The 12,195-nt window shown below is 43.9% G+C and overlaps 1 protein-coding gene across 2 annotated transcripts in view; it reads right to left on the bottom strand.

Annotated features, from left to right (window-relative positions):
- Nucleotides 1-8,842, bottom strand: part of Sgpl1 (sphingosine-1-phosphate lyase 1) — a 45,290-nt gene extending 36,448 nt beyond the window's left edge. Inside the window, exons 1-2 of one of the 2 annotated variants that reach the window (XM_028776832.1) lie at nt 8,778-8,842; nt 7,689-7,762 (exon numbers count right to left, since the gene is read on the bottom strand). In XM_028776832.1, coding sequence (XP_028632665.1) covers nt 7,689-7,715 — 27 coding nt within the window. In that variant the 5' untranslated portion in view covers nt 7,716-7,762; nt 8,778-8,842. Of the gene's footprint in view, nt 1-7,688; nt 7,763-8,720 lie in introns of both variants that reach the window. The other variant, XM_028776831.1, reaches the window with a different exon arrangement.
- Nucleotides 8,843-12,195: the final 3,353 nt, after the last annotated feature.

The raw sequence follows: 12,195 nt of genomic DNA on the forward strand, positions 1-12,195 counted from the left end.
AATATTACAGCTCTCTAATCTGTAGATAATTGATAGGATAGGCAAACAAATTTTCATATACAAGCAACAAAGTTTGCCATGGTTCAGTAAAAGTTCTAACTTCCATTCCCACTACTTAACAAAACTAGTTTCACCTCCATTTGCACCATTCTCTTTTCTTAGTTTTTTTTCTTTTCCTTTGTTTTGAGACAGAAACTTACTACTATGTGGTTCTTGATTGGCCTGCTACTTAATATGAAGTCTAGGCTGAGCTCAAACTCAGAAATTCTGTTCCATCAACCTCCCAATTGCTAGGATTACAGGTGTGTGCTACCACACTGGGCTCACTTTCAATATCTCTGCTATAGAAATGTATGCATTTTTTTGGGTTTCTCTTATAATTAATTTAAAAATGACAAGTTTCCCTATTATGACCAAAAGTTTTTAATATGTTCACTTTAATATTTGGATATGAATCATGATTTCACTTTTCCTAAAGCACACAGATAAGAAAAAAATACATTAAAATAAAAATACAAACTGGAGGGCTGGTGAGATGGCTAAGTGGTTAAGAGCACTGACTGCTCTTCCAGAGGTCATGAGTTCAAATCCCAGCAACCACATAGTGGCTCACAACCATCTGTAATGAGATCTGATACCCTCTTGTGGGGTGTCTGAAGACAGCTACAGTGTATTTACATATAATAAATAAGTAAAAAAATTAAAAAAAAAATACAAACTGGAAAATCCCCTCCTCTTCCCACTTTACCCTTACTCCCATTCTGGATAAGTGGACTCAAAAAGTAGGTGAATTTCTGGCACAGTTAATTTTTTTATTTAAAAATCCATTTAGTGAGCCAGGTATGATGGCACATGCCTTTAATCCCAGCACTCAGGAGGCAGAGCAAGTGGATCTGCATGAGTTTTGAGGCCAGCCTGGTCTATATAGCAAGTCAGCAAGATGGCTCAGCAGGTAAACAAAGGCATTTGCCAAGTAAACCTGGTGACTTGGGTTCAATCCCTAGAATCCACGTAAATGTGTAAGGAGAGACTTGACTCCACAGTTGTTTTCTGACTTACTGATATAACACACACACACACACACACACACACACACACACACACACACGCACTTTAATCATTGTAGAAGCTGGGCACGGTGCTTCACACCTATAATACCAGCACTTGGGAAGCTAACACGGAATGTTTTGAGTTTCAGGCCAGTTGGAGTTGCTGAGGGAGTTCCAGCCTCAACTACAGAGTTAAAACCCTGTGTTAAAAACAAAAATAAACAAACAAACACGTAACAAATCACTGATAATCAACACTTACTAATGTTTGACAAATGAATTATCTAATGTTATTTTTTTTTCTTCTTCACAAACAGCAACATAAAACAACTTTTGCAGAGACCATAAAAAAAAATCAGGAGCTGAGAAAGGCCTTAAACAGTTTAATTTCTATGCTTAATATTTTATTTTTCTTACAGAAACAGAATAAAGTAGAATAACTATATGCCCTGGTTTGGTAAGAAATATATTACAGCAATTTTTAACCTTTAGTGTCAAATAAATCGATCAGAAGCTGCAAGTGCCCTTTAACCTACCAACAAACAAAACTAAATCAACTACCTACTATGCTTGCAGATCATAAATCTGTATGTTTCTGACAGCCAAACAGATTCTGGGAAAGTATGTGAAAACACTTTTTTAAAGGACTAAGCAAGACAATCAAAGGTTTTCTTCTGTTCTTGACAAAAAATCAAGAACAAAATACTACATAAAGACCAGGTCTGCCATGGCATCTTTGCCCTCGATTCGTCAGTTAGAATCTGAAAACAAATTTTTGCTTCTAATGTTTTTAAACCTAGGAGCCATTAAGACTGAAACTCAAAAAACCAATTTAGACCTATCTGTCAAATGCAGTTCAAACAATGACTTTAACACTTTAGAAAAATGTCCATTGAATAGTCACTCCAGTTGCAAATACAGGAAATTCAAGGGCAGCCTAAGATTCACAGTGGATACTCTGCCTCAGAAATAAAGAGAAACAATTTGTTTAAATTTACTATACAAATCTGGCACTATACATTTTGTCAAAGTCTGATGTTTAGAAAGAGACAAGTTCAACAAAGTAACAATGTCATTCATACCACCCAAATACAAGAGACATGTTTATCAACTATGAATTGAATAAACTACAATGTATTTATACATTGTAATATTACACAGTAACAAGAAAATGAAGCTACAAAACACTGAACAAAATGGCTACTCACAAAATAATGTTTCCACTTAAAATCTAAAGTGAGAGGAATAACTGCCTTTAATGAACATGAACTAGGAGTGGAGGGACATGAAACCTGCTAGAGTACTAGGAATTCTTTCTGGGGGGCTGGGGATTTAGCTCAGTGGTAGAGCACTTGCCTAACAAGTACAAGGCCCTGGGTTCAGCCCTCAGCTCTGGAAAAAAGAAAAGGAATTCTTTTTTGTTTTGATCTAGAAAGTAAGGATCGTTACATATTTATTTATACATATAGTATTTACTGACCTGTATAATTATGATTTGCAGTCTTTGGGACTGGGAAGATAGTGGAACTATCTTGAGCTCGGGATGACAGGTGGGATGCTTACTCATGGTTGTCAACCTGACTACATCTGAAATTAACTAAAAATCCAAGCACCTGAGCATACCTGTGAGGCATTTTTCTTGACCAAATCATTTCAAGTTGGAAGACCCACCCTAAATCTGAGCCACACCTTCTCATAGTGTGGCTTATATAGGCTTTATATAGGCTTATATAAAGGACAAGCTCATATAAAGAAAGAAGCTTTTGCTTTTCACCTGCTTGCCCTCATTCTCCTTGGCAAGTTCATATATCCTGCTGCTGAGTCATTGCTTCACTGGTGTTAGAAACCTAGTTCTTTGGGTCTCCAATGTATACTGAAGACCAGCTGAGACATCTAGCCTCATGAACTGAAGAACTACTGGATTCTTGGACTTTTTGTCAGGAGACAGTCACTGTTGAACTAGCTGAACCACAACCTGTAAGGAACTCTTATAGATCATCCCCTCTTTAGACACATAGGTAGGTAGGTAGGTGGGTGGGTGGGTGGGTGGGTACGTACGTACGTACATACATACATACATACATACATACGTACATACATAGGTTCATTCATTCTATCTGTTCTATTCCTCTAGAGAACCCTGACTAATATGTACCATCAACCTGACTAGTATGTACCACCACTCATGGCTCCCCATTGGTTTTAAGCCTGCCCTGCCTTGGTGAACAGTCAGTCCCTGAAACACTCAAAACACACATCTTGAATGTGCCAGATGACTGATAAAGCCATATCAATTTGGCCTTCACTATTCCATTTACTACATGGGCTTTTCTCTCAGTAATTAGACTCTGTGTATTTATACATGAAGACTCATGTAATTCCCCATGGAAAATTCTTAACCCCAAGCTGTTTCTAAATTCTGCCACCTATGTGTACAAACTGTATGTAATAGTAATGTCTATTAATTAAGAAGGCAAATGTTACTAAAAATTACTGGCACATAGAATGCAAAGCCAAGCCGAATTTGGGGTTTGTAGCTTATCTATTTATAATCTCCCTTTTCTTTAGACTAAAGGCTGTGTAAATTATTAAGAGTTTTGCATAAAGACTGTATAAATTATTATGAGTAAGACTGGAACAATATAAAAGACTGTACCTACTCTACAATTTTCTCCAGGATGCCCACACAATTTTAAGTGCTGTAACAAATGAAATTTCCCTTTCTTCCAATTTTTATTAATTGGAAGAAATCTGGCTCAAATAATAAAAATAACTTTTTATGTCAATATCAGTTTATTTTTAAATTCCATTTGAGATTCAGAAAGAGGAGAGAGAGAGAGAGAGAGAGAGAGAGAGAGAGAGAGAGAGACAGAGACAGAGAGAGACAGAGAGAAAGAGACAGAGAGAAAGAGACAGAGAGACAAAGGACAGGGCTGGAGAGAGGACTCAGTGGTTAAGAGCAATCAATGGTTGCTTGTCCAGAAGACCTGGGTTAATTACCAGCACACACATAGGGGCTCACAACCATCTATAACTCCAGTCAGAGAGGATTTGATGCCTTCTGGCCTATGTTACTGCACGAAGAAAACACCCATACACACAAAATAAAAATGCAAAATAATAAAAATAATTTTTTAAAAGTCAAAGGTCATGAATCAAGTTCAAAGACCTGGAAAGATTTGATTTTTTTTTTAATATGATGAGTATTTTGCATGTACATATGTCTGTGCACCACTTACATGCCTGGTGCAGAAGAGGTCAGAATACATTGAATCTGCTAGAATTAAAAGTATAGTTGTTAGCCACCACGTGGAAATGAAACCTAGATCTTCTGGAGTAGTAGCCAGAACTCTTACCACTGAGTCATCTCTCCAGTCCCAAGATTTAATGTATTATTCTTTGTTTTAAAAACTGATGGCAGCTTGATTTCAAACAGTGTTGCAGAAATGTTGAACAGGAAAGCATTAGTTTCTTCAGGAATCTGTTCTCCTGCAGATGGTCATACTACAGATTCATCCAGATACATCCCAAGAAAACAAGGCTTGAGTCATGGGCAAAACAACCTAAGTAACATTGCAAGAGGCTTGCTCACTCCCCTACTCATAGAAAAATAAAGCCTGCAGATAAGCAGTCAGCCATTATTAGAGACCTGTAACTGGGGTTTTCAACCTCAGGACTTCAGACATTCTATGACACACCCTAAGTTGGGGAGGTCCTAGTCATTACTGGATACTTCATTTTATTCCTGGCCTTAATATAATAGATACTAGTAGCCAAGGTCATTAAAAGTTCCTCAGAAGCAAAATTGCCTAGGTTAAGAACTTACCTAAATAAACAATTACCATTATGATATGGTAAGCCTGTCTTACCTAGAATACCTACAAACTTATTCCTCAAAAGATACCTATGAAATATACTGGCTTTATGAAGTAAACTTTCCTTTAAAACTATAAATATGTGACAACTCCCAAAGTGATTATCATTAGGTGAAACTGAGGAGAACATGGATGAAAATGTTGCCAGAGTTAAGAAAGGCTGCCACAAAATTGCCTAACTTGAATTCCCTCTTGAGATAGCCTCTGTAGAGGAACATGCTCATTTATTCTCCCTGAGACGTAGATGGAAAGTGTTACAGTCCCATGACATGTCACCTGACTAAATGGAAAAAAGACAAGTAAACCACCCTAACCAGACAGAAAACTGAGAGCAAGAACACAAAGAGGTCAAGCTCCCTTGATTATATGCAGACTGTAGGTGAGCTTCACACCTCTCCAACACTGTTCACACCGTGGTTTTTCAGCCCTATCACTCACTAATCCCTTTACATGTTCAACGTTTCGACATTATACGTCTAAGTACAAAGTACAAATTTTCAATGCTTTAACTGCAATATAAAGGATCACAAGACTTTAAGGCAAGATGATACTAGGAGACAAGAATCTTTCCCCACATGCATTTCCAAAGTGCACCCCCACATAATTACAATTTCTGTTCTTCCTAAACCCTCCATTGTCAGCTACAATGATCAATAACCTCTACCTATCAGAAATTTGTTCCAAAGGCAGTATTACAAAGGTGAAATAGAGGGATCTTCTCAAATCATTCCACATAAGATAAAACTACTTTGCTACTTAACTGCTATGGAACTCAACAGAATCTATTTTTTCATTTATTGAAGGAGGATATTTATTAGGGTTTTTGGTAAAAATTTAGTATGTAGACTATCTCTCTGCATCTAAAACATTCTTGATGTGAGTTGTAAGAACTATACTATCATTCCAGAATCTACCTCATACTGATTTCCTACTTACTGTTTATCTTATTCTGCTAACAAAAGGGATGAATATCTAGATTCATATACAATATTAAGTTCGCCATATGATTTTTAAGATTATTTTTAATCAGGGCCTGGTGAGCAGGAAGATTCTAAGTTCAAAGCCAAAGACAGTAAGATCCTGTCTCAAAATAAAGTATTAAAAGAAGTGATGAGGATTTAAGTATAGCACTTGTCTAGCGTGTAAGACCCTCAACACACACACAAACACACACACACTCTCACACATTTTTTTTTTTTATTATAAAACATTTTCCTGCATTGAGGTTGTTTTTTTCAGTTTCTGAGGTCCCTTTGTCCAGTTGGCTCAACAGCTTTATATATCATAAAAGGCAGAAAGAGAACCTTGAACTCAGGTCATAATAAAAATGTATTATGAAAACCTACGTCTAGTCTTTTTTTTTTTTTTAAACTTCTTAGCCCTAGTTTTCTCAACTATAGTTGAGAAAGATGATAGCCTTTCTAGAGAAAGCACTTTTATGCAATCTCTATGCTATCTTTAGAAAATGACTTGTCAAAGATCATTTGTATCTGTTCAAATTCCTTACTGCAATTAAGTTGAACAAAATCTCCATTCTACTGTACCAGGAAGTCACCAATGGGTATGATGACAGCAAGAGAAATCACTCAGAACAAAAAGGATTCCAAATATACTAAATGAATGTAAGTCCTAATCAGACTTAGTAGTTTATTAACTTTCACCCCAAATAAGTACAAGTTCTTACAGGAAGAAATATTCTACTTCTGTATGGGAATTCAGCATTTATATACACGCCCAGCTATATTAGAGGAAAGCCAGCAACTTCCCATCGTAGGAACCATTCTCCATTAACCATCCAATATGCCAACAGCAACTGTCTCTTGGTAACAGATTGTTGCAAGGAGGGGGTAAAGGGGGATGGAGAGATTAGACTCCTTTTATTTAGTTTCCAACATTTTAAAACATAATTCTCTTGCAATAAAAATTTGAATAAGGCTATTTATTACCTACTGAAAATTCATGAAATTTGGACAAGATCTATTTTCAGTGGACTTTTCATTAGGCTCTGTAGACTAACAAGTATTTGTCTCTCATCTGCACTATACAGAGTTCAAGGCCAGCTCCAGCTTCCTAAAGTGTTCATGACATCCTGGATACTTAGTGATATGCTGTCTCAAAGAGCCCAGCATGATGGCGCACTTAGGAGATTGAAGGAGGAGGATTGCTAGTTCAAGACCATCCTAGACTACACTGACAGCTTCTGCCCCCAAAACAAAACAAGCTTGTGGTTACTCCTTTGTTTAATCCCAGCGCTCAGGAGACAGAAGCAAGTCAATCTCTTAGAATTCCAGGCCAGCCTGATCTACATAGCAAGTTACAGGCTAGCCTGGACTACATAATGAGTGCCTGTCTCCAAAACCAACCAAAAAAAAAACAAAAACAAACAAACAAACAAAAATCCCAGCACTAGAAGGTAAAGGGAGGAAAATTACTAAAAGTTCAAGGCCAAGTGTACCTGCTGAGTTCCAGGCCACCCTGAGTTACACGGGCTGCCATTGTTTCAGAAACAAAACAAAAGCAATTGCTCCAGTGGTAGGAGCAGGAAGAGCTAAGAGCCATCAGCAACAACGGCTGTAAAAAAGATTCTCCAGGACTTTCGTAAGTTCTACATTTACCGTATTCATCCTTTTAGTCACCCTGATCATTAGTTCCAGCTTTAAAAAGGGGACAGAGAACGCTCAGCTTTGAGCAGAAGCGAGCATCAGAGAGGAAATGGCCCCATGACTCAGAGCCTTCTGACTAAGAGTGAAGGGATGGGACTCACCAACTTGAGAAGGTCGGTACTAGGCATCTTCCTCTGCGGCTGGCCGGCTCCTCGGGGCTCCTCTGCTTCTGCGTCTGAAAAGGGGAAACGCATCATCTGTTTACTCTAAGACTTGCTGAAGTCACCACTCTGCGGCATCTGCCGCCTGCCTGGCCCCTTGGAAGGTTCGGGATTTCCCTGCGGGGGTCTGTCAGCACCCCGTTGGAACCGAACACCAGAATCCTGGGGAACAGAAGCCGGCGGAGTGCACGCGGGGGACACGCCCCTTCCCCGGGCCCACGGCTCCACCGCCTCCCCGCGAGCCAGACTTGGGGTTCCCCAGGCCGACCTGCCTCCTCCCCCTCTCAGCACCCCGAAAGCGAGTGCTGAGCATCTGAACCCTGGCGCCACTTCTCAGCCCTGGCCACAAACTCCCGCCTGGGTCTCCCCCACGCCACAGCTGGGAACCCAACCCCTCAGCCTGGTTCCCCATCCATAGGGACCCAAACCCCTCAGACCAGGCCCGGCTCCCCATAACCCAGATCCTCCTCAGCCCGGATCCCTCTCCGCCTGAGTCCCGCTCCCCTTAGCCCGGCTCTCCCTCAGCCTGGTTCCCCCTCAGCCTGGGCCCTGTTCCCCTCAAACCGGCTTCCCCTCAGCCCAGGACAGTCTCCCCTCAGCCTAGCTCTCTCTCAGCCCGGGTCCTGCTCCCCTCAGCCCAGCTCCCCCTCAGCCCGGGCTCTGCTTCCCTCAGCCCGGGTCCTACTCTCCTCAGCTTGGACCCTGCTCCCCCTCAGCCCGCTCCCCTTCAGCCCAGGACCCTCTCTCCTCATCCCTGCTCCTCTATACCCGGCTCCCCTCAGCCCGGGCCCTGCTCCCCTCGGCCCAGCTCCCCCTGATCTACAGCCCCGCTCCCCTGCTCCCCTGAGCGCGCTCCCCACAGCCCGTTCCCCCTCGGGCCCCCAACCACAGCTCGGCCTCCCTCCGGTCCCTCCAGCTCCTCCCGGCTCCCCACAGCTCCAGCCCGGCTCCAGCCCGGCGCAGCGGCTCCACCTCAAGCCGTGGACCCGCGCCTTCCTCCCCGCAGAGGCTCAGCTGGCCGCCGCCCACCTCCCGCGCCTCGGCTGTGCGAGCGACTCCCTCGCCGCTCGCCGGACCCGGGTTCCCGCTTCCGCCGCCGCCGCACAGATTGGAGGTGCGCCGCCGCCGGCCCCGCCCCTCCCGGAAATGGCCTTGGGGTACCCGCCCGCCTCCAGGAGCCCCGGGCGTGCGCGGCCTCGTCGCTGTAGGGCGCGCGCACGTCCGACGCTGCGCGGGGCTCGCCCTGCCGCACTCCGCCCACGGACTGCCGGGGCTCGGGTGATGGGGAGCCGGGGTGCGGCGTCGGGGGGACCCAGGCGGGAGTTTGTGGCCAGGCCTGAGTAGTGGCGCCAGAGTTCAGCGGCTCGGCGGCGAGGTTCGGGGCGCCGAGAGTCGTGTAGGCGTGCGCGCCGCCTGCTGGCGGGGCAGGGGCTGGGTGTAAGCCGGATGGGGAGTCTAGGGGGGTGTCGCGTAGAGCCAGTCACTGGCCCTGTTGGTTTACAACTTCTTCAAGCCACTCTTTTTATTTGTCTTTTGTTGCTGTTGCTTGTTTGTTGTCGTTTTATGATGCAGGCTTTTTATACGAAGTTGCCTAGGCTGGCTTTGAGCTCTCTCTGTAGGGCAGTTTTCTCTGTGTATTCTCCCACCTCACTGCAGCCTTCCAAAAAGCTAGACATCTCTCTGACAGTTCTTTGTTTCGTTTTCAGCCAAGTTCTGATGTAGGCCATGCTGGCCTCAAACTGGTCATGTGTCTTAGGATAACTGTCAACTCACAATCTTCCTGCCTGCCACCTCCCAAATGTTGAGATACAATGTAGAGGTGTACCATGCTTAGCAGTTTGGGGAATGGTTAATGTTTATTCGTTTGAGAAAGGGTCTCACTCTGTCGTGTGAGCTTTAGACTGGCCTTGAGCTTGAATCAATCCTCCTGCCTCAAGCTCCCGAGTACTGAAGTTATATCCAGAAAAAGTTAGTTGTTTGAAGGCACTGGGGAGGGAGGCTGGTTCCCAGCACCTACTTAAGATGGCTCCCAACCACTACTCTGGGTCCATGGAGTCTGACATTGTCGTCTGGCCTCTGAGGGCATACACACACACACACACACACACACACACTACTGACACATAAATAAAAATAAATGTTTGAAATAACTATCTTGAACCTGGTGTGGTGGTTTGTTCCTGTAATCCCAGCATTCAAGAGGCTGAGGCAGGAACACTGCTACAATTTTGAGGCTATCCAGGGCTTCAGAACAAGACCCTTACTCCCCAACCGGCACCCCCTGCATTCTGAACACAGTTGGTCACTTCTAGCCAGTGTCTGCAGACAAGACTGATCTAAGCAACCACCTGACCTGGTCTTTAAAGACAGAGCTTTGAGATTTTTACCGAGTGTTTTAGGGTTTCTATTGCTATGATAAAACACCATGACCAAAGAGACTTGGGGAAGAAAGGGTTTATTTGGTTTACATTTCCAGAGCACTGTTCATCATCAAAGGAAGTCAGGGCAGGAACTCAAGCTGGGCAGAAACCTGGAGGCAGGAGCTGATGCAAATGCCATGAGGAAGTAATTCTTACTGCCTTGCTCCCCATGGCTGGCTCAGCCTGCTGTATTATAGAACCCAGGACCACCAGCCCAGGCATAGCACCACCCACAATGGGCCAGACCCTTCCCCATCAATCCCTAATTAAGAAAATGCCCTATAGGCTTTCCCGTAGCCTGAATCTCATAGAAGCCTTTTCTTTTCTTTTTAAAATATATTTATTGTTTCATTTTTTAAGATTATTTTATTTATATGAGTACACTGTAGCTGTGGGAATTGAACTCAGGACCTCTGGAAGAGCAGTCAGTGCTTTTAACCGCTGAGCCATCTCTCCAGCCCCTCTTTAGCTTGTGTTACGTTCACTGAGTAAGTAAGGGATTGACCACCCTTGATCTCTTTTCTGTGTTCAAAACTTGACTTTCCATCAAGGTTAAAGATGTCTGATGAAAAACAGCATGTCAACTTGGTTAATGGAAATAATACCACCCTAACTTTCACACCCCCAAAGGAAATAAACAGAGGGCAAATGGTACAAATACTGGGCAGAAATGGTATTTTCAGAAGCAAAGCTGGGAATCACTACAATTCAAGTGGAAGGGTCCATGGGGTCACAAAGGTTACCCTTCACACCAGATTGGAAAAAAACAAAACAAAACCGCCTCTCAAATATGTATGACTACACTTCTGTGCTAGAGCAGGTGACAGCACAGTTAGAACAGTGACAACCAACTCCACCCCCTTGTAAATGGTGATCCTCAAGTGAGGGTGTGCTTAGCAATGCCATCCTCATCTCCATCTGGTGTGTCTGGGATGGGACATTGTGCCTCCTCTGCACCCCGTGGCAGCACCCAATCTCCCTCTCACAGCAGGTAAGACCCTGAAGAAATCTGGCAGGTTGCTGGGGCCCTCCTCACCCTTACACACCCAAAAGCCCCAGACCATCCAGATCCCCTGAGGCAGCCCCTGATGGACATACACCCCTTCCAATGCCTGCTCTTCAAGAGTTACATAAGACCCGACCTGAATACTCCGGACTTCTTCAGATCAGAGGGAGTGTCTCCAGCCCGCTCCTTAGCTGCCAGGTACATATAGAATTATTTAATACTGAAGAATCCCCCCTCCCGTGTGTGTACACGTGTGTGGCTGTGCATGCTATGCACATGTGCGGAAGCTTGCAGAGGATGTGTGGATAGTCAGGACCCAGTGATTACCTGTTTGAGCCTCCTACCCCAACCCCAACACTGCTGAGCATGGCTCTGCATGGCTTTTCACGTGGTGCTGGGGAATCGAACCGATGTCCTCTTACCTGTACCTGCTAAGCAATCTCCCTAGCCCCTCATTCCTGAATCTAGAATACATGCACCCAGGTGACTAGAAGGCAATGTCTGACCCCCCACAGGCATCCGATCCTTCCCAGAAATACAAACTAGGTCTACCATTTTGACTGATCTTTTCTTTGGCAAGAACTATATATACTATGGTACATGTTTCTATGTACATGCCCATTTTGTGTCCTGGCTTGCCCAGGTCCCTTGACTCTTAATCCCTCCTTTGCAACTGACGAGTAAGGGCACTGTGACCTGAGAGGATGACATCTTCCAAAAACACTCAAGGGGAAGTGGAGCTTAGCTGGAAAGCCAAGGCTTCAGACTTCAAGGGAACCTGGGGGAAACTTGTTAATTAACGACAAAGAGTGAGAGGGGCCTCGAGCTATTTGTCTGATGGATTCTACAGAGCACACACACAACAAAACTGTGGCTGGAGAGAGCTGTAACTCCTGGCACTTCTCAGCAGACTGGAGACTACAAAACAGGTCTAGGCTTGCAGCCTCTGATTCTTGACTGGTGCTTTTGTAATATCTCTCTCTCTCTCTCTCTCTCTCTCTCTCTCTCTCTCTCTCTCTCT

The sequence above is a fragment of the Grammomys surdaster genome, unplaced genomic scaffold (assembly GCF_004785775.1).
Source record: "Grammomys surdaster isolate TR1022 unplaced genomic scaffold, NIH_TR_1.0 273, whole genome shotgun sequence".
NCBI classification, from domain to species: Eukaryota; Metazoa; Chordata; class Mammalia; order Rodentia; family Muridae; genus Grammomys; species Grammomys surdaster.